Genomic DNA, 23,638 nt, shown 5'->3' with positions numbered 1-23,638 from the left:
GTCTCGTTAGCGTGACATGGTCTTCAATAACGTGACGTCACGTCTCGTTGTCGTCATGAAAAAAACCTTCGTTGATGAACATCTTTCGTCACCATTTTAGTCAACAAAATTAACACTGATAACCAGGAGAACATGCACTTGTTTTGAAAACCATGTATGAAATGTTTAGATGCGTGTGTGTGTGTGTGTGTCTATGTATCTGTGGTGTGTGTGTGTGTGTGTGTGTGTGTGTCTATGTATGTGTGTGTGGTGTCTGTATATATGTATGTGTGGTGTGTGTGTGTGTGTGTGGGAGAGGGGTCTATGTACTGTATGTGTGTGTATGTGTGGTGCCTGTATAAATATACACATTTAATGTCATTATCTGAAATATTCTAAAAGCATTTTAGATGTGTGGACATCCCATCTCTGGTCTTTGGAAAGACCAGATGAGGTCAGAGGAGTTTGATAGTATTTACTGAGGAATGCCAGATAATGTTGATATTTAAACGTAAAAAATAATAATACATAATACATTAGTCAAGTCAAGTCAAGTCAAGAGTTTTAATTGTCACGGCATACAGGTATACAATGAAATGTGGCTGGTCTTGCCCGCGACGATGTGCAATACAGTGGTACAACATATAATAGAATCCAATAAAAATACAGTGGTACAACATATTAAAGAATCCAATAACAACAACAGTGCAATAAACAGGTACATGGTGTGCCATCTCGGTATCTGTACATAGTATTTACAGAGCATATAGGACATGCTAGGTAGCTTTAGTAGTGCAATACACTGTTCCTGATGTTATACTAATTTAAAGTGGCCTTTCCTCTGGCCATAAGTGTGCGTGTGTGCGGCATGAGTGTTAAAGTGGCTGCTAGTGTGTGAGCGTGCTCAGCGTGCGTGTCGTGTATGTGCTTGTGTGTGCTTGTGTGTGGATAGTTCAGTTTCTGTGTCTCTCAATGTTCATTGTTCAAGGCTCTGATGGCCTGGGGGAAGAAGCTTAGCCTAAGCCTCTCCGTCCTAGTAGCTGGGGTTCGCAGGCGTCTGCCTGACCTCAGCAGCTGGAACAGGCTGTTATTGGGGTGGTGGGGGTCTTTCATTATCCTGCAGGCTCTGGATTTGCACCTCTTGTTGTATAGAGCCTGCAGGGGAGGTAGCGCAATACCCGTGGTACGCTCGGCTGAGCGCACCACTCTCTGTAGGGCCTTCTTGTCCTGTGCCGTGCTGTTCCCATACCAGGCAGTGATGTTTCCGGTCAAGATGCTCTCTACAGCTCCTGAGTAGAAGGACTGGAGTATCTTCCCCGATACTCTGAACTTCCTTAACTGTCTCAGGTGGTAGAGGCGCTGCTTCGCTTTCTTTACTACTGTGTCTATGTGTGTTGACCATGTCAGATCCTCTGAGATGTGGACCGCCAGGTACTTGAAGCTGCTCACCCTGTCCACGGTAGCCCCGTTAATCATCAGTGGTGTGTGATTAACGGGGCTACCGTGGACAGGGTAAAGTATGATAAAAAAAGTAACATTAAAAAAATCGTTGTAGGAACGGTTTGGGAGAGGGAGGTAGGGAGGGGTTTTAGTTTGTGTGGTGTGATAACAATGTTGAAATTGAGATGTTTAGACTTAAAGTTTTACAACAGAAATAAATATGTTGTTGAAAGTACCGGAAAAAGGCACTGTCAGGTACCGGTATCGATTCCCAGGCACCGGTATCGGTTCAAATGTGAACGGTACCCAACCCTAGTCTGTGTGTGTGTGTTGTGTGTCTGTATGTATATGTGTGTGGTGTGCGTGCGTGTGTGTGTGTGTGTGTGTGTGTGTGTGTGTGTGTGATGTCTGTATGTATGTATGTATGTGTGTGGTGTGTGTGTGGTGTGTGTGGGGGGCAGGAGGATGTTGTCACATCATATTGACTCTGGCTTCCTCTGCCACGTGTCACCCCCTATCTACTCCCCCAGAAACGTAACCTAGTTTCTCTAACGGGGACCCCAGTACTTGACTCACACACACACACACACACACACACACACACACACACACACACACACACACACACACACACACACACACACACACACACACACACACACACACACACACACACACACACACACACACACACACACACACACACACACACACACACACACACACACACACACACACACACACACACACACACACACACACACACACATACACACATACATACATACATACATACATACATACATACATACATACATACATACATACATACATACATACACACATACACACATACATACATACATACATACATACACACACACACAACAATACATGCGTGGCACTGTCACACAGAGAAAATAACACACACATACACACACCCTGCTGCACACAGAAATAGACATAGCCTTTGTGCAAGTGAATTATGTCCATTTGATATACATTGTACTGACAATCAAGCATAGAATCTCTCTCTCTCTCTCTCTCTCTCTCTCTCTCTCTCTCTCTCTCTCTCTCTCTCTCTCTCTCTCTCTCTATCTCTCTATCTCTCTATCTCTCTCTCTCTCTCGCTCTCTCTTTCTCATGCATGGGTGCACTGCACAATCTCAGCCAGCTCAGCCTTTGCACGTACGTTGCGCTATAAAGCCTCTAGCATCCTTTTCACAGGCACACACTCTGAAACAAGTACACTAATAGACACAACTACACACATCTGACTGTACAAACTAAACACAACGATACACATCTGACTGTACAAACTAAACACAACGATACACATCTGACTGTACAAACTAAACACAACGATACACATCTGACTGTACAAACTAAACACAACGATACACATCTGACTGTACAAACTAAACACGCTGATACACATCTGACTGTACAAACTAAACACTCCAACACACACCTGACTGTACAAACTAAACACACTGATACACATCTGACTGTACAAACTAAACACTCCAACACACACCTGACTAGGGATGCCCCCCGAAACCCGGTTCTAAACGGGAACCGGCATGATGAAGCATAATGTATACCGATCATATACATTTGAATTTTTTAATATAGCGTGTATAGGAAAGAAACGCCAATCGATAAAATGCATCACACCGCTTCCTGACAGCCGGCGAGCGAGCGAACTGGAGACGAAATCGTGCGCGACACTGTCCTGATATGACGCGGCGAGTGTCCGAGTGTGTCTGTGTGTGTGTGTTACCTGGAACAAGCAGCCTGCGATTCTCGACCAATAAAAAGTGTTTAGCAATAGGGGCGGGACTCGGCCGCGTAATTCGCTCAACTAGAGACACAGCGAGCGAATATTTGAGGGGTGAACAACATCGCTGCTCAGTTCGCTGTCGCTCGCGGCAGGTCAGGATAGTCTGATTGAAACGAATACATTTTAATAACTTTTCCTCGCTCGCGTCACTCTATGTCAGGACGGGGTGTCAGGGCCTATAACTCGCGTTTTAGGAATTACTGCAGAAAACCTTAAAAACATACTTATATTCACGACGGTATTAACACGACAATGTATGAATGAAAAAATAGAACGTTCCCACATCCGGAACAATAGATACCCGATGTTGAATGGGCCATAGTAATGTCGATATAGCTATAATATTTAAAAAGTTATAGCCCTGCAAAGAAGGTAAACATCTCCATAGGGTTACAGCACTGGCAGACTGGGCCCAAGGATGGGTACAATACATGGCGGACAATGTGTTAAGCCGTTCAAATAATAAATGTATAGATTTTTTTTTTAAATAATAATAATCTAAAAGAACCGATAAGAGTATCGATAAAGTACCGAACCGTTAAGCAGTATCGATAAAATCCTAACAATACCCATCCCTACACCTGACTGTACAAACTAAAAAAACTGATACACATCTGACTGTACAAACTAAACACACTGATACACATCTGACTGTACAAACTAAACACTCCAACACACATCTGACTGTACAAACTAAACACACCAGTTCAGTTACTTTACAACATACTAAAAACCTATGAGGGTCAATTACTTTAGGCAGGTACAGGCCAGTATATAATGAGAAGTGGTGACATGTTTCTCTGACCGAAGCAGATTATTCCTTTCCTCTCTCATTGTCTCAAAACAGCGTTTGAACCACTACACACACGTTTATTCAGTCTTACCGAGCCACTTGGCGTACATGCTCGGCTCCAGTGGATGTTTTATTTAACTCGCTGTGTTAGCGACGATTACTGAGACACAATGAATGATTTATTTTAGACTAACCCTGGGGTTGGTCTACCTCCTTTCTGTCTCTCTGTCTCTGTGTGTCTCTCTTTTAGTTTTGTCTGTCTCCCTAGCTCTCCCTCTCTCTGTGTTGGTGGTGACTAGGTGGCTGGCCCCATGGGGAACTGGGTGGGGGGTAGGGATTGGCAAAACTCACAAAATTGCTATTCAATAGTCACTGGGAACTATTAATGGGAATACTAATCGAAAATCGGCGTGTGATTTCGTTTTTACTTAATAGCGAAATTAATTCATAAATCAGTAATTTCTTTTGGGGAAAAGCGATGCTTTTATTCTGCGCCTTTTCTAAAAGCTCTGTGGATGTATTGTTTGTAATGTCGATATAGCTATAATATTTAAAAAGTTATAGCCCTGCAAAGAAGGTAAACATCTCCATAGGGTTACAGCACTGGCAGACTGGGCCCAAGGATGGGTACAATACATGGCGGACAATGTGTTAAGCCGTTCAAATAATAAATGTATAATTTTTTTTTTAAATCATAATAATCTAAAAGAACCGTTAAGAGTATCGATAAAGTACCGAACCGTTAAGCAGTATCGATAAAATCTGACTGTACAAACTAAACACACTGATACACATCTGACTGTACAAACTAAACACTCCAACACACATCTGACTGTACAAACTAAAAAAACTGATACACATCTGACTGTACAAACTAAACACACTGATACACATCTGACTGTACAAACTAAACACTCCAACACACATCTGACTGTACTAGTGTTGTCACGATACTGGAATTTCGACTTCGATACGATACCTTGAAAAGTATCGATACTTCGATACCATTTCGATACCCAAAAAAAAATATATATATATATATATATATATATATATTTTTTTTTTTTTCTTTTTTTTTAACAAATTTAGCTTTTGTTGCTGGTTGATTCTCCTCAGCTTCGAGTCTGGTACTATAAGAGAAGATAAATATAACACTTTTAAAACCCTTTGTTTATCTTTAGATCACACATTTAAAAATAACTGTTCATCTCACTTCAATCATTTTTATTGCAAATGCAGAACATGGTATTTTCTCAAGCAGACAGATGTAAACACTGTAATCTGTGTTGCATGTACCTCACAAACTGAACAGTTAGTAACAGTTTTTATTTAAAGATAACGAGAGCAAGCGAGAGAGAGAGAGAGAGAGAGAGAGAGAGAGAGAGAGAGAGAGAGGTAGAGAGAGAGAGAGAGAGAGAGGTAGCGGTAGATAGAGAGAGAGAGCGAGAGAGAGAGAGAGGTAGCGGTAGATGGAGAGAGAGAGAGAGAGAGAGAGGCTATGCTCGGAGCATTTTAGTAATGTTACATTTTCAACAAGATTGCTGCTATTTAAACACTTGGTGGAAACGGGGTAACGTTAACCTTATGTCGACTGTAGTATTGTATGACCTCGACATAACGTTTACACGTTAACGTTACTCCGTTTCCATGCAGTATTTATAACGGTGGCCAGCTAAGCTAAGGGAGCTAACTGCTAGCATTAAGCTAACGGAGGAACGACAGCTAAAGTGCACTTTCTTCAACCTCGAACCTAAATTCCTTAGCAACCCGTGTTACCAAGTAAACAAATCACGGAACGATAGCCTAGTACTACTAACGTTAGCTCCCAGAACGATAGCCAGTTAGCCCGCACCAGCCTAGTACTACTAACATTAGCTCCCAGAACGATAGCCAGTTAGCCCGCACCAGCCTAGTACTACTAACGTTAGCTGCCAGAACGATAGCCAGTTAGCCCGCACCAGCCTAGTACTACTAACGTTAGCTCCCAGAACGATAGCCACGACAGCTAACGTTAGCTAATAATAGCGTTGTTTACAAACTGAAGACAGGGCTGCGCTGCCCGGCTGTGAGAGGGAGGAGGCTGCAGCAGCTTGTGTCTGTTGCTCTGAGCGAGGAGGAGGAGGAGGCGGAAGGGCGCTCTGGCAGCGCGTCTGTCTGTCAACAACTTGCGGGAGCAAGCCAGCTGGTACCGATACTGCAGAAAGTATCGGTACTTCGGGAAATGAGTATCGAAGCCGTTTTAAATATTCAGTATCGATATGTATCGATACTTCGATATTTTTGACAACACTAGACTGTACAAACTAAACACACCAGTTCAGTTACTTTACAACATACTAAAAACCTATGAGGGTCAATTACTTTAGGCAGGTACAGGCCAGTATATAATGAGAAGTGGTGACATGTTTCTCTGACCCAAGCAGATTATTCCTTTCCTCTCTCATTGTCTCAAAACAGCGTTTGAACCACTACACACACGTTTATTCAGTCTTACCGAGCCACTTGGCGTACATGCTCGGCTCCAGTGGATGTTTTATTTAACTCGCTGTGTTAGCGACGATTACTGAGACACAATGAATGATTTATTTTAGACTAACCCTGGGGTTGGTCTACCTCCTTTCTGTCTCTCTGTCTCTGTGTGTCTCTCTTTTAGTTTTGTCTGTCTCCCTAGCTCTCCCTCTCTCTGTGTTGGTGGTGACTAGGTGGCTGGCCCCATGGGGAACTGGGTGGGGGGTAGGGATTGGCAAAACTCACAAAATTGCTATTCAATAGTCACTGGGAACTATTAATGGGAATACTAATCGAAAATCGGCGTGTGATTTCGTTTTTACTTAATAGCGAAATTAATTCATAAATCAGTAATTTCTTTTGGGGAAAAGCGATGCTTTTATTCTGCGCCTTTTCTAAAAGCTCTGTGGATGTATTGTTTCTTAAAAATGATCTATAGCACCTTTAATAATACTCAACAATATTATAACCAGGTCTTATCCCAGAGTTAGATTTTGACCAACTTTACTGATGACTCGGACTTGGACTTGGACTCGATCATTGACTGCATTCGGACTCGGAAGGTTGTTAATTGATGAATACCTTTATTGATTTGTTATTTATTTTGTAATAGGCCCTAATCATTTGGCATAAGATATTGATGACTAGTGCATTTGTTTGGATATTGTGTCACAAAGTATATAAACTCCCTTTGAAACTGTGACCGCTGTGTCATTTATGTTTAACACTTTCAATGCCAACGATGAGATACTAGTTTGTTCATGCCGACCGTTCATTGCCAACTATGAGAGATCTCTTTTTTTTTTATTAGCGATCTGAATTCATATTTCATCAATCTAGCCTCACGTCAGTTAGTTAGTGCACGTTAGAGCGCCATTGGGAAAATACCGACCCCTATCGTCTCTCCCTGTGGTACTGCACCCCTTTGGAATGGATTGAATGAAACACATGGGGGGGGAAAAATCCTGCTTCCTCATTTTACTTCTCAGACAAGTCACCCGAGACGATCGCATTCATTGCCGAGCCCCAGAACAGCGTGGAATACATATTTCCAGTACCCAGCGTTGGATCAATAAACGCGATCGATATTTGGAATGGCGATCAGGAATTGGAATAATCTTTTTGGAGAACATCTGATCTGAGGTAAGGAATCTATTTTACCAGTCTTAGGATAATCAGAGCTTTTTTCCACAGAGATATCAACGTGTGCCCTGTGTGTGTGTGCGTGTGTGTGTGTGTGCTGATCAGGAAATGAGAGAATCGAGTGCATAAGTACACATATACTATCTAGCGTTTATTTTAAAACGATTCATAAATAGGCCGAAAAATTACAACGTTTTTTGTGTATTCCAGAATATTCCAGTAAAGGGCGTTTATCACAGAATCTTTATATTTTCCTGAAACCTTCAAAAAACGAGCGTTTTTCAAAATGGTATAAAACAGAAATTAACCGATTCAAAAAAAACAATCCGTTTTGACAATGTTGACTGCAAACAAGTCATTGATAAGCGACGGCCAGATTAGACACATAATTTAAGATGTAGTTTATGCGTTTGCAAATATGAGAGCGCTATCATTGAAGTGGGTGGTGGCACGGAAGCACTAAATCGTGCGCCCCCTGCTGGCATTGAAAGTGTTAATGTAGACCTTTTTTTATTTGTATGTCAGCTCTTTGACTGCCAGAGTGGAGTGGACTCAACCTTGATGACTCGGACTCAGACTCGGACTAGGGTAATGGGAACTCGACTCTGACTCAGGCTCTTCTTTGGTCACTCAGACTTGGACTCGGACTCGAACACTGGGGACTCTAGACTCGACTCGGACTCGAGATTTAGTGACTGGACTACAACACAGTCTAACCACCTGTACGTCCCCGAGGACGCTGTCACAGACGCAGGACGGACACCTGTTGAGCCTCACTGTTCTCCAGGCAGCTCTGGGTGTTGAATGGAAAGTGATCACTATCGCCTCTGAATAAATCAGTTCAACTATTACATAATCCACCCCGTTATGCATACCCAGTGTCTGTATATGCAGATTATAGCACATGGAGGAAGTGGTCCGTGTTAGCCCCGCCCCCGTTGGAACCACATCAAAGGAGCTCTGCCAGCCTTTGATTCCATTGTGATGCTAACCGCCTTAGCTTCAAGTGGAATTCCACCCTGAAATATAATTTCCATATCTTATTACTATAATACTGTAGAGTTCAGCTTTGATTTGTGGATAATAATATCTCTCATTAAAGAACCTATCAAATTGTGTTAATTCTGTCAGAAAAGCCTTATTGTAGAATGTTAATGTCATGACTATGGTTTTTTCATCAGCTTCAGATGTATTGTTTGATTTGTTGTAAGTGTTTTATGTCAGCCTCTCTGAGCACAAGCCAACTCTTAGTATGTCGAGGGGGCGTGGCCCTCTGTTCATTAGAAGGAGATGTCAAGTTAGTATCAGAATACATGCAGCTTTGGCTTAATGTTTTCTGATTGCCGTATAGCTTGGGCTAAAGGTGCAAGGGATAAAATACAGAAGGTTAACCCTTTCACTACCACACTATGTGCAAAGTAAGCTCACTGAAAGGGTCACTAAGGTTGGAACCGTGTTTGTGGTGTTTAGTGACTCCATGGTGTCTCTGGCAGGGTGACCCGTGCACACCGTGTGGCAGGTGATTTCCATGCCCGCTTCCGTGCCGCGTCGCGCACCTACGTGTACCGCCTCGCCGTGGGCGGCGCCAACCCCTCTCGCCTCCCCCTCACTGAGCACGGCCTCTGCTGGGGCCTCCCAAACAGGTGAGTTCACCCAGAGACCACACCTCCTCTTCCTCCCTCCCTCCATCCATTCACCCCCCTATTCCTCTCCCTACATCCATCCCCTCTTCCTCCCTCCCTCCCTCCCTCCATCCATCCATACATCCCCTCTTCCTCTCCCTATATCATCCCCTCTTCCTCACTTCATCCATCCATCCATCCCCCTATTCCTCTCTCCATCCACCCATCCCCTCTTCCTCCCTCCCTCCCTCCATCTATCCATCCCCCTCTTCCTCTCTCCATCCATCCATCCCTTCTTCCTCCCTCCATCCATCCATCCCCTCTTCATCCCTCCCTACATCCACCCCTCTTCTTCTCTCCCTCCATCCATCCATCCCCCTCTTCCTCTCTCCCTCCATCCATCCATCCATCCATTCCTTCTTCCTCCCTCCATCCATCCATCCATCCATCCCCCTCTTCCTCCCTTCATCCATCCAACCACCTATTCCTCTCTCCATCCACCCATCCCCCTCTTCCTCTATACATCCTCCTATTCCTCCCTTCATCCATTCCTCTTCCTCCCTTCATCCATCCATCCTCCTCTTCCTCCCTGCATCTCTCTCCCTCCTGCTGTGTTGATGCCTGTACAAACCAAGCACACTAACAAGTAGGTTATGTGCCCCTGCACACACACACACACACACTAACAATAAGCTCATGCCAAGCCATGGCGAGACAATGGAGCAATACATGAATAATCCACATCGCTAACACACATGTGCTGAGAGAGAGAGAGAGAGAGAGAGAGAGGGAGAGATGAGAGAGATGAGAGAGAGAGATGAGAGAAAGAGAGATGAGAGAGAGATGAGAGAGAGAGATGAGACAGAGATGAGAGAGAGAGACACAGAGAGAGAGATGAGAGAGAGAGCGAGACAGAGAGAGAGAGAGACACAGAGAGAGAGATAGAAAAGCATTAATAACCTTAAATGGCTGTCGTAGAGTGAATGAATTAATGAATGAATTAATTAATGAATTAATTAATGAATTAATGAATGAGTGTTTGGTAATATTGTCATGGAGACTCGGAAAGCTGACAAAGTGGCAAAGTTATCGTTTGGACAAACATTCCAGCTGCGGTTGTGATGAGCATTACAACTTTTTGGACTCTCGTTCATCCACACATGAAACGACGTTCGGCGAAAACAATATACAAATTCTATGGCAGCCATCTTAGGTGTATCAAAGGAAATCACCATGACCTTTCTCTCTGTTCTCTCTGGTGTGTGGAGGATGCTGTGATTGTTCCAGTTATATGGTGTGTGGAGGATGCTGTGATTGTTCCAGTTATATGGTGTGTGGAGGATGATGTGATGGAGGCAGCGTGAGAAAGCACAGCTCACAGTGACGCACAAGTGTTTGTGTTTTCCCCTGCTCTCCTCCCCCTCTCCACTCCTCTTTCTATCCTACCTATCCACTCTCCTTTTTTCCTCCCCTCCTCTCTTCTGTCTCTCTTCACTTCTCTTCTCCTCCTCTCCCCTCCCCACTCCTGTCCTCTCTCCTCCTCTCCTCTCTCCTATCTTCTCCTAACTCCTCTCCTCTCTGCTCCTCTCCTCTCTTCACTCTTCTCCTCTCCTCTCTTCACTCTTCTCCTCTTCACTCTTCTCCTCTCCTCTCCTCTCTTCACTCCTCTCTTCTCCTCTCATCTCCTCTCTTCACTCCTCTCTTATCCTCTCCTCTCTTCTCTCCTCCTCTCCTCACTCCTATATCCTCTCCTCTCTTCACTCCTATCCTCTTCTCCTTTACTCTCCTCTCCTAACTCCTCTATTCTCCTCTCCTCTCTTCACTCTCCTCTCTTCTCATCTCCTCTCTTCTCTTCTCTCTTCACTCTCCTCTCTTCTCTCCTCTCTTCTCTCCTCTCTCCTCTCCTCTCTCCTCCTCTCCTCACTCATCTCTCCTCTCCTCTCCTCTCTTCACTCTCCTCTCTTCTCCTCTCCTCTCATCTCCTATCTTCTCTCCTGTCCTCCTGTCCTCATCTCTCATCATCTTCTCCTCTCCTCTCTTCTCCTCTCATATATTCTCCCCTCCTCTGCTCTCTTCTCCTCTCTCCCCTCCCCTCTCCTCTCATATCTTCTCCCCTCATCTGCTCTCTTCTCCTCTCTCCTCTCCCCTCTACTCTCTTCTCATCTATTCTCCCCTCCTCTGCTCTCTCCTCTCTTCTCCTCTCATATATTATCCTCTCATATCTCCTCTCTTCTCTCCTCTCTTTTCTCCTCCATGTTTTGGGGGAAAGTAGGGCAGGATAAGCTGCAGGCTTATACAGAGGCAGAACAACACCCACACTCTCTCTCGCTCTCTCTCTCTCTCTCTCTTTCTGTCTGTCTGTCTGTCTGTCTGTCTGTCTGTCTGTCTGTCTGTCTGTCTGTCTGTCTGTCTGTCTGTCTGTCTGTCTGTCTGTCTGTCTGTCTGTCTGTCTGTCTGTCTCTCTCTCTCTCTCTCTCTCTCTCTCTCTACATTTACATTTAGTCATTTAGCATTTAGCTGACGCTTTTATCCAAAGTGACTTACAAGTTATTAGGAAGGGTACAACTCTATCAGCTGAGTAACAATGTTCATCAAAGTGTTGCATGTTACAGTGTAGGTTAGTTTATTAGGACAAGTGCATGACAGTAAGGTTAGTTAGGGTTACTGTAGGTATTTTTTTTTTTTCTTTTTTCAGATAATGGTTGAAGAAGTGCGTCTTTAGTCAACGGCGAAAGATTGGACGGGATTCGGCTGTCCTAACTGGGGTGGGTAGTTCATTCCACCATTGTGGGGCAAGGACTGAGAATAGGCGACTTCTCTTTGATGACCCTCCCGGAGCTCGGATAGGAGTAGGTCTGAGGCGGCCAGAAGATGCAGAGCGTAGGGGTCTTGAGGGTGTGTAGTTAGAGACCATTGACCGGAGGTAGGCGGGAGTGGTTCCCTTTGCCGCACGGTATGCCAGGTCGAGGGCCTTGAAGCGGATACGTGCAGCAATGGGGAGCCAGTGCAGGTCCCTAAGAAGTGGGGTGACATGGGCCGACTTCGGTAGGTTTGAGATCAGGCGGGCCGCTGCGTTCTGAATGAGTTGAAGAGGCTTGGTGGCAGTGGCCGGGAGGCCAGCGAGCAGTGTGTTGCAGTAGTTGAGGCGGGAGATGACTGTTGATTGGACAAGGAGTTGGGTGGCTTCTTTTGTCAGGAAGGGGCGGATCCTTCTGACGTTGCTCAGGAGGAATCTGCAGGTTCTGGTTGTCACTGCGATGTGAGCAGAGAAGTTCAACTGGTCGTCGAGGACAACACCAAGGTTCTTGGCGGCCGGGGACGCGGTCACAGCTGCATTCTTGACTGTGATGGAAAGGTCGGTCAGGGGGGAGGATTTGGCCGGCAGGTGGAGCAATTCTGTTTTGCTTAGGTTCAGTTTGAGGTGGTTGGTCGTCATCCAGGCGGAGATGTCAGACAGACAGGCCGAGATCCGCTCAGAGACGTGGATATCTGAGGGAGGGAAGGAGAGGAAGAGTTGAGTATTATCGGCATAGCAATGATACGAGAAGCCATGAGACGTGATAATGTTACCCAGTGATTTAGTGTAGACTAGAGGGAGAAGAGAAGGGGTCCTAGGACCGAGCCCTGGGGGACACCCGTCCGCAGGGGTTGGGTGGCAGACAGGGTCCCTCTCCATGACACTTGGTAGGAGCGGTCATTGAGGTATGATGTCAGCCATGTCAGCGCAGAGCCAACCACTCTAATTCCTGCAAGGGCCGCGAGGAGGATCTGATGGTTGACTGTGTCGAAGGCTGCAGATAGATCTAGGACAGGGGTCTCAAACTCGCGGCCTGCGAGCCAATTGCGGCCCGAGGGATGATATTTTGCGGCCCCCTACTTGACATCAAAGTGTAGTGTTAATGCGGCCCGCGCGCTACTGTTTGCCAAGACGTTGCACGAGAGTTGGAAGTTTTATTTATTTTATCACTTGTAGGATACCATAGCGCAGGCTCATGACAGCAACGTTATGTTAGTGACTTGGTTGAAACGTGATTCCGGAGTGATATCAAGTAAAGTGGAAGGCGAATGCATCCTCGCTATCTCCTCTGACTGCGAGCAGTGCTCTGCATAAGCGGCTGGCTGCACTGCCACTGTCTGTCTGTGTACGGGTCTGGTCCAATCACATTCAGCATCCCGTCAGCGTTCCCCTGCCAGTCTGCGAATCAGATGCAGAGTAGCATACCTAGCATACCGTGCGGCAAAGGGAACCGCTCCCGCCTACCTCCGGTCAATGGTCTCTAACTACACACCCTCAAGACCCCTACGCTCTGCATCTTCTGGCCGCCTCAGATCTACTCCTATCCAAGCTCCCGGAGGGTCATCAAAGAGAAGCCGCCTATTCTCAGTCCTTGCCCCACAATGGTGGAATGAACTACCCATCCCAGTTAGGACAGCCGAATCCCGTCCAATCTTTCGCCGTCGACTAAAGACTCACTTCTTCAACCATTATCTGAAATGATAAAAAAAAGAAAAAAAAAAAAAAATCTAACCCCGACTAACCTTAATGTCATGCACTTGTCCTAATAAACTAACCTACACTGTAACACGCAACACTTTGATGAACATTGTTACTCAGCTGATAGAGTTATACCCTTCTTGCTGTCTTGTCGCACAGAACTTGTAAGTCGCTTTGGATAAAAGCGTCAGCTAAATGACTAAATGTAAATGTAAATGTAGGGGAGTAGGGCGGGTCTTTACGGAATGCAAGTCGTCTCTCTCTTTCAGTCCGAGTCAGTTGACGGCGCATCTACAGTAAACTCGCTCCCAGTTTTATCTCCGTGAGATAAATGTAGCTACTAGCCTAGTTTCTATCCATTTTCAAAGATGGTCAGTAAAAGAAAGGTCGACTGCAATTCAAAGGTGAATGGACTGAAAAATATGCATTCATCCTGAGTCCCAGCACCAAACCAATGTGACTATATGCCAAGAAACGGTAGCTCTTGTGAAGGGTGGCAATTTGAAAATAATGTATGACTGAGTGATGGAGACCATGTTTGAAGGCAAACAAAAGCAAAGCCCCCTCAGATCGCACAGCAACCAGAATAACTGAAATACTGGCTGGTGATTTGAATAACTGAAATACTGGCTGGCACAGCTTTGTGATAGAATTAAAAAAAATGCACAGTGCATTTCCATAGCTGTGGATGAGTCCACTGACACCACTGAGAAGCCTATGTTCTGAAGAACCATTCATGTTCTGAAGAACTGTTCATGTTCTGAAGAACTGTTCATGTTCTGAAATGTTATTGCTAAGGATTGAGAAGATTGGATCAGTTGTACTTTTTTTTTAATGCTTGAAACCCTTTTTTTGTGGAATATTTGATGCGGCCCAGCCTCACCCAGACTCTACCTCCAGCGGCCCCCAGGTAAATTGAGTTTGAGACCCCTGATCTAGGAGAATCAGGACAGAGGAGAGGCCCTTCGCTTTTGCTAAGTGAAGTGCCTCTGTGACCGCAATGAGGGCCGTTTCTGTGGAGTGGCCAGTCCGGAAACCAGACTGATTAGGGTCTAGGAGGTCATTCTGTAAGAGATAAGCAGTAAGTTGGTTGGATACAGCACGTTCAAGTGTTTTAGAAAGGAAGGAGAGAAGAGAGACATGACTATAGTTGCCTATGACGGTGGGGTTCAGGTTTTTTTTTTATGAGCGGCGTGACTCTGGCTTGTTTTAGGGAGGTGGGGACCACCCCCGAGTTGAGTGAGGAGTTGATGGTTGCAGTTAGGAATGGGAGGATGTCCGGTGCTATGGTCTGGAGTAGTGGGGAGGGTAGCTGGTCCAGCTGGCATGTAGTCGGACGGTTCGACGTTACCAGTGTCAGGGTCTCGGCTTCTGTAATGGGAGAGAAAGATGACAGAGTGAAGGATGAGGTTCTCGATTCAGTATTTGGAATGGGTGGGGGTTGGGAGAAGGAGCTGCGGATGTTCTCCACTTTTTCCTCAAAGAAGATCGCAAAGTCTTCGGCAGAGAAAGATGAGGGAGGAGGGGGTGGGGGGGGGGAGTGAGGAGGGAGGACATGGTAGCATGCAGTTTGCGAAGATTCTTGGCAGAGGCCTCAATCCTATGGTGAAAGAAAGAAGCTTTGGCATTAGTAATGGTTTTGGAGAATGTTAACAAGAGGTTGTGATATGTGTCGATGTCAGCAGTGAGGCGTGACTTTCTATACTTCCTCTCAGCTGCTCTCAGGACCTGTCTTTGTTCTCTCACTGCATCCGTCAGCCATGGACTGGGTGGGGAACGGCGGGCAGGTTTCTCAACGAGGGGACAGAGCTTGTCGAAGGAGGTTGCAAGGGCTGAGAGGAGGGTGGAGGTTGCCATCTCTGTGGAGAGAGCAGAGAAGGTGTCACTCAAAGGTAGAGTTTGTTTTTCACTCTCTTTTTAGTGACTGTCCTTTTAAATGTGTTCAATCTCTCGTTCTGTCTCTTCTGGATGCTTCTCCTTGCTATCCCTCCTCCCTTCATCATCCCTTCATCCCTCACTTCCCCTCATCATCCCTCATCCCTCACCTCCTTCCATCATCATCCCTCACCTCCTCCCTTCATCATCCCTCACTTCCCCTCATCATCCCTCATCCCTCACCTCCTCCCATCATCATCCCTTCATCCCTCACCTCCTCCCCTCATCATCTCTTCATCCCTCACCCTCTCCTCATCATCCCTTCATCCCTCACCTCCTCCCCTCATCATCCCTTCATCCCTCACCTCATCATCCCTCATCCCTCCTCTCCTCATCATCCCGCATCCCTCACCTCATCATCCATCATCCCTCCTCTCCTCCCCTCATCATCCCTCATCCCTCACCTCATCATCCATCATCCCTCACCTCATCATCCCTCATCCCTCCTCTCCTCCCCTCATCATCGCTCCTCTCCTCCCCTCATCATCCCTCATCCCTCCTCTCCTCCCCCATCCCTCCTCTCCTCCCCTCATCATCCCTCATCCCTCCTCTCCTCCCCTCATCATCCCTCATCCCTCCTCTCCTCCCCCATCCCTCCTCTCCTCCCCTCATCATCCCTCATCCCTCCTCTCCTCCCCTCATCATCCCTCATCCCTCCTCTCCTCCCCTCATCATCTCGCATCCCTCCTCTCCTCCCTTCATCATCCCTCATCCCTCGCATCCTCTCCTCATCATCCCTTCATCCATCACCTCCTCATCATCCCTTCATCCCTCACCTCCTCTTCTCATCATCCCTTCATCCCTCACCTCCTCTCCTCATCATCCCTCATACCTCGCCTCCTCTCCTCATCATCCCTTCATCCCTCACCTCCTCATCATCCCTTCATCCCTCACCTCCTCTCCTCATCATCCCTTCATCCCTCACCTCCTCTCCTCATCATCCCTTCATCCCTCACCTCCTCCCCTCATCATCCCTCATCCCTCACCTCCTCCCCTCACCATCCTTCCATCCCTCCTCCCCTCACCATCATTCCATCCCTCCTCCCCTCTCTCCATCCTCTCTTTGACATCCATCTCCCCCGTCACCACCTCCTTCTCATACATAAGTAACTCTCATCACATTCCAGACTTTAATTAGAACAATCCATCTATCTCTCCTTCCTTCTCTCTCTCCTTCCCTCTGTTTCTCTCACTCACCATCTTTCCCTCCTTCACTCTCTGCCCATCTCTCTCCCTCTGTCTCTCTTTATGTCCCTCTCTCTCCCTCTCCTCTCTCTGTCTCTCTCTCTCTCTGTTCTTCTCCGTCTCTTTCTCTCTCTCTGTTCTTCTCTGTCTCTCTCATGTCATATTTAAGTAGTGATAGCAGCATGTTACCCGAGAGAGCTCCAGCACTGGGCTCTCTCTCTCGCTCTCTCTCTCTCTCCTCTCTCCCTTACCCTATCTATCTCTCGCTCTATATCTATCTCTCTCTCTTCCTCACTCCCTATCACTCTTTCTCTCCCTCAACCCCTCTCTCTCTCTCCCCCCATCTCTCTCTCTCTCTCTCTCCCCCCATCTCTCTCTCTCTCTCTCTCTCTCTCTCTCTCTCTCTCTCTCTCTCTCTCTCTCTCTCTCTCTCTCTCTCTCTCTCTCTCTCTCATGCGTCAGCGTCCTTCAGAAGATTAAACCCAGTGCTCCAGAGCAGTTTATATAATATACAAATCGATGGTTAAAGGACAGGGCTTTGGAGACAGACAGAGGTCTAGAGATGATCTGTTAGTTTATCCACATTGACCTCTGAACCTTAATAGCATGCAGGGTTTTTCATCTTTGCCCTTTGACACGGTTGTCAATTTCTGGGCAGGATGCAAGGGCAGAATGAGTCTCTGAAAGTTGATTAAAAAGCTTGACCTTATAGCCTTATGCCTCAAAATAAATGCTTTTTCAGATTATTAGTTTAGATGTTGTTGTGGAATATTTCAAATGAGCCAAACAGTGAAGCTGTAGAAATTTGTATATATAAGAATATAGAACATAGTTTATTTCTGTGGCCACAGAGCTCAGTTTACAAATATATATATATCGGAATTGTTTTGTATCTTTTTTATTTTATAATAATATAATATTATAATAAATAAAATAATAATTAACAATTCAGTACATTCATATCTATGTGTTCATTTGTTACATTTTGTTTCACTAAGTTAGGAAAGTAATGTTTTAAGTCAAGCCTGATGTTGCCTTGCACTAAAGAATGATCCCAGTCTCTTCCACACAGTGAGGCATACAGTTCATTAATTGAACAATGGGCATCGGATTGGTACTCGGTATCGGCCGATACCCAAAGCCCAGGTATCGTATCGGTATCGGGACTGAAAAAGTTGGATCGTGCATCCCTAGTAAGGATATCTGACCACGGCCTGAACAGCGGCCAACAGTATGAGGAACCATAGAGCTACTGCCAGAACATACACCCTGTTTCTGTCTTCCTGTAGGCAGAACTTTACCAGAACATACTCCCTGTTTCTGTCTTCCTGTAGGCAGAACTGTACCAGTACATACACCCTGTTTCTGTCTTCCTGTAGGCAGAACTTTGCCAGAACATACACCCTGTTTCTGTCTTCCTGTAGGCAGAACTGTAGCAGAACATACACCCTGTTTCTGTCTTCCTGTAGGCAGAACTGTAGCAGTACATACACCATGTTTCTGTCTTCCTGTAGGCAGAACTGTAGCAGAACATACACCCTGTTTCTGTCTTCTTGTAGGCAGAACTGTAGCAGAACATACTCCCTGTTTCTGTCTTCCTGTAGGCAGAACTGTAGCAGAACATACACCCTGTTTCTGTCTTCTTGTAGGCAGAACTGTAGCAGAACATACACCCTGTTTCTGTCTTCTTGTAGGCAGAACTGTAGCAGAACATACACCCTGTTTCTGTCTTCTTGTAGGCAGAACTGTAGCAGAACATACACCCTGTTTCTGTCTTCTTGTAGGCAGAACTGTAGCAGAACATACACCCTGTTTCTGTCTTCTTGTAGGCAGAACTGTAGCAGAACATACTCCCTGTTTCTGTCTTCCTGTAGGCAGAACTGTAGCAGAACACAAACGTAGTGCTGAAAATATACACTTTAACTGCTGTTTTGATAGGGTTAGGGTCTTTAATCTTGGCTACATTTGGAGAAAAAAAACGCTACATTAATTAATACGGACTGTATTATCAAATCAAATCAAATGTATTTGTAAGGCCCGACAACACACGTTAATGTCCCCATGTAGCATGCACCACAGGCAATTTGGAGGAGAGAAACCCACAATATTTCTGACACTGTGAATACATTCCCCGAGGTCCATAGATGTCCCTAGATACCAAGAACATGCAAATGGGCCTTGTAGAAGTGGAGCAATCTTCTATTTACTTGGGTATGTACTTTTAGGCAAATTCTTCTGAAAATATGGCTAGGGCTTAAGAGCTCAACAGCTCCTCCCACTTTTAGGGTGACAGTGGTTGAGGAGGTAGAGTGGTCGCCTGGTAATCGGAAGGTTCCCGGTTCGATTCCGGTTCCTTGAGCAAGACACGTAACCCCTAACTGCTCCTGATGAGAAGGGGCGGAACCTTGCATGGTTGCCTCTGCCGTCGGTGTGTGAATGGGTGAGTGAATGGCTGAACGTGAGGCATAAGTTGTAAAGCGCTTTGGATAAAAGCTGTTATATAAATGCAGTCCATTTGCAGTCCATAGGGCAGACTGTGAGAGCTGCTTCCTACTCTCTTATTTGGAAGCAAAGAGAACTATATTAGATGTTAGGTGTTATATAACACGTGTTATTATATATGAATTGACTACCTCAGACGAAGAGCCATGTAACTCCGTTTTAGGTTTTGAAACTGTATTATATAAAGATTGAGTGTTTTGTTCAGAGTGGTATATCGTATCATATATATGATATATCACATTCACACTCTAAGTGATTTAGATTCACTTCACAGCTGCAAATGCATGAACTGTCCCAAAATATTTCAAAACGGAATTATATGGTTCTTCAGTGCAAGGGTTAAATTATGTAGTTGTTCTATATTCATAGTATTATGAATCAAAGTATCATCATCATCATCATCCACATCCCAAGATGCAACACTGAACGGCACAGGAAGTCCTTCATTCCAACAGCCATCAGACTGTATAACACATCACTGTGCCTCACTGAGCCCAGAGAGACAGTACAAACTCTGGCATATCTCCTGGTCTTTTGTATTTTTTTTTTTGTATTTTTTTTTTTTATTATTTTTTAAACAAACATATAAACAAACATGACAACACACGATAAGATATACAAGCATTAATTGTCAGGGCACATCCAATGAGATCACCTTTTGGTTAGTTGTTTTATATAAGATATACCCATAATACCTGTTATCTAAAAAAATAAAACCCTACACACATATGCTCAGCTCGAACCCCCCCCTCCCGGACCCCACCTTGAGAAGTACCTCCACTATCCCTCGCACCTAACCAGACACTACCATTATAAGCTAGCTTTTATTCTCTCCACCACTTCTAACCACATTGACATTTTGGATTCATTGAGACCCAGAATTCTTGCTGTAGATATTTCATGGTAAATTACATCGAGATATGTAAGAAACCAAACTTTACGGCACATTTTTTCCGGTTGAAACCAGCGTGATGCGATCAGCTTTTTGGCTACTGTGATACCCGATAAAACCAATCTCTTTAGCTGTGGATTCACTGCAAACTCAAAAACATCATTCAACAGCAATACCGAGGGGTGTACAGGTATATTCCAAGATACGAGTTTTGATATTTGTTGGGTCACATCTTTCCAGAATGCCTTAACTGGTGAGCAGTCCCAATACATGTGCATAAATGTCCCTTCGTCCCCATTTGTACATTGGGTGCATTTGGAATCTTGTTTGAGCCCCATTCGGCACAGTCTTATAGGAGTCAAGTATGTCCTGTGAATATAGTTAAGATTGATTTGTTGATGATCCGGGTTCCTTGATGTAAGTCGGACATTTGCCCAGGCTCCTTGCCAATCAAAGTCATTTTCCAGGTCTGGTATATCCCTCCTCCAGACAGAGTCAAGTTGGAGGGTTTCATACGAGGACGTTAGTAATTGATGATAAAATTCTGAAACAAAACCTCTCGATGTCTCTCTTGAGTAGAAGAATTTGTGGTATCTGTGGTGTTCAATTGGTCTGTCTAATGGAACACCGTGAGACTTCAAACATAGCTCTAACTGTTTGTGAAAAAGCCATGTGGACTTGGTGAGATTAAATTTTTTGCGTATTTCTTTATCACTACAAAAACCCTGTTTGTTAAAAACATCCCCTAATGCGTGTATGCCTTGCTCTTCCCATATAGGGAATCTTATAGGTCGTTTTCCAATTAAGAGAGCATTGTTATTGAATAAGGGAGTATGATTGTGCCATTCTTGTGGGTTAGGATTTTTTTTTTGTGATTCACGCCATATCCGGATCGCATGAGTAATTATGGGGCCAAATTTTCGTTCACAGTGCTTGATTGGTAGTTTAGTGTATGCTATGTCCTTCAGTCTATGTGGGGCTACTATGTTTTCTTCTATTTTTCTCCAAGATGCTAATGCTTGGGAGTCAAACCATGTTGTCAATGGACTTAATGAGTACGCCTTAAAATATAGGAAAAAATCTGGAAATGCCATGCCACCATCTGCTTTATTTCTCTGTGCGGTGGATCTTTTTATACGTGGTGGTTTGTTATTCCAAATAAATTTGTATGTGGAGGAGTGTAATCTTTTCCAGTAACCCTCTGGAGGGGGTAACGGTAGCATTGAACAGAAGAAGTTGATTTTAGGTAGTACATCCATCTTAACTATTGATATCCGTGCTTGTACTGTGTTCTTAAGTTTTGCCCATCTATCAAGGTCGTCTTTGATTTTGTTTTGGATTTTTGTGTAGTTGTGCTTCACCGTTTGTCTTATGGTAGGGAATATTTCCACTCCCAAGCATCTGAAATGTTTTACCATCGGTATCTGTCCTGGGAGGGTTGTATCTTTTTTTGCAGGGGTGTTAAGTGGAAGGAAAGCCGACTTCGGCCAATTTATCTTAAATCCCGATAAATCACCAAAGTCCTCAATCAACTTGAGCAGATGAGGCAATGTGGTGTTGGGGTTTTTCATGAACAATATTACATCGTCCGCATATAAACAAATTTTTTGTTGTGTGCCCTTGATTACGATAGGTTCTATGGATTGGGATTGTCTTATATATTGTGCTAAAGGCTCTAATGATAGATTGAACAGTCCGGGACTAAGAGGACAACCCTGTCTGGCAGAGCGTGATACTGGAAATATTTCAGAGATGATTGTGCCTGTTGTAATCATGGCCGATGGGTCTTTGTATAATACTTTAATCATATCGATGAATCCTTTTCCTAACCCCATCCTTTCTAGCACTGCCCACAGATACGACCATTCCAGCCTGTCAAAGGCCTTCATAGCATCCAGGGACAGCATCGCCTTAGGTATGGTGTCCTCCTTGTCGGCATCAAGTACGTGCAGTATACGTCTTATGTTCTCAGTGATCAGGCGGCCTCCTATGAAGCCAGTTTGGTCCGGGTGAACTAAAGACGTCATATGCTTTTGTAATCTGATGGCTAATACCTTAGAGTACAGTTTGATATCTGTTCCGAGGAGGCTTACAGGTCTATAACTACCGCACTCGTTGGGGTCTTTGTCTTTTTTAAGGAGGACTGTTATGAGTGCAATATTGTCAATTTTATGGAAGTTCCCCTCCTTGACTGAGTATAAGATCATATTTAGTAATAAGGGGCCAATTATGTCCCAACAAGAAAGGTACATTTCTGATGGGAAACCGTCTCTTCCTGGAGCCTTACCACTTTTCATTGCGGTTATGGCCTTCTTGAGTTCCTCTAGTGTGATCGGTATTTCTAACTGTTTAGCGTCATCCTCTGAAAGTTTAGGGAGAATAATTTGATTAAGAAATGTGTCCATTTTGTTTTGATCGAAGGTGGATTTATGACTTTTTACCTTTACGTCGACACTTCCATTTTTATCTGTACATTTTACTGTATATTAAGGTATATTTTTTGCTGTATACATCTTTTAGAATGTATATCCCTGACTGTATTTCTATTCATAAAAGACATGCATGGTAGGCAGGGACTACAGATGAAAACTAGCTCATTAGCTAATTCTGGCTCATTGACATTGACGTGGAAACTGAAGCTGTTGATTAATGTGCACTGTCCCTGGGTAAAAAATAAATAAATAACTTAACTGAATAACTATTCTTATTTGTGATTTTTGACTACCTAAATGTTTATTTTGAGTGCTGAATTTCCCTCGGGATCAATAAAGTACTTCTATTCTAATCATCATCATCATCATCATCATTATTATTGCAGACATCTTGGTCATTAAATGACGACAAGTTGTGTCGACGGGATGCGTCATGAGAACACCTGGCTGGAACCCTCTGACATCTCTTCTTCTGTGGTGGTCTCACAGGGAGTTGGATGTGGAGGCCATGCGCGAGGCTGCCGCCCTGCTGGTGGGGACGCACGACTTCAGCAGCTTCAGAGCGATGAACAGCGATCCCTTTAAGAACCCTGTGAAGACCATGGATGTGGCCAGTATCGAGCCGGGGACCACCTTCACACACGCCCACTTCCACAGGTAGGACCACCTTCACACACGCCCACTTCCACAGGTAGGACCACCTTCACACACGCCCACTTCCACAGGTAGGACCACCTTCACACACGCCCACTTCCACAGGTAGGACCACCTTCACACACGCCCACTTCCACAGGTAGGACCACCTTCACACACGCCCACTTCCACAGGTAGGACCACCTTCACACACGCCCACTTCCACAGGTAGGACC

The 23,638-nt window shown here is 44.9% G+C and overlaps 1 protein-coding gene across 1 annotated transcript in view; it reads left to right on the top strand.

The window, feature by feature from the left end:
- The window catches only part of pusl1 (pseudouridine synthase like 1), a gene marked incomplete at its 3' end in the record, with an annotated part of 50,917 nt that extends 27,487 nt beyond the window's left edge, over nt 1-23,430 (top strand). Inside the window, exons 4-5 of the mRNA XM_084338759.1 lie at nt 9,200-9,349; nt 23,259-23,430. Of these exons, the coding sequence (XP_084194885.1) occupies nt 9,200-9,349; nt 23,259-23,430 (322 nt within the window). The remainder of the gene's footprint in view (nt 1-9,199; nt 9,350-23,258) is intronic.
- Between the last annotated feature and the right edge of the window lie 208 nt (nt 23,431-23,638).

Source organism: Notolepis coatsorum (genome assembly GCF_963971535.1).
Source record: "Notolepis coatsorum genome assembly, contig: SCAFFOLD_306, whole genome shotgun sequence".
Lineage (NCBI taxonomy): Eukaryota > Metazoa > Chordata > Actinopteri > Aulopiformes > Paralepididae > Notolepis > Notolepis coatsorum.
The sequence above is the reverse complement of the archived record's forward strand: the minus strand, read 5'-3'. Positions and strand labels throughout refer to the sequence as shown.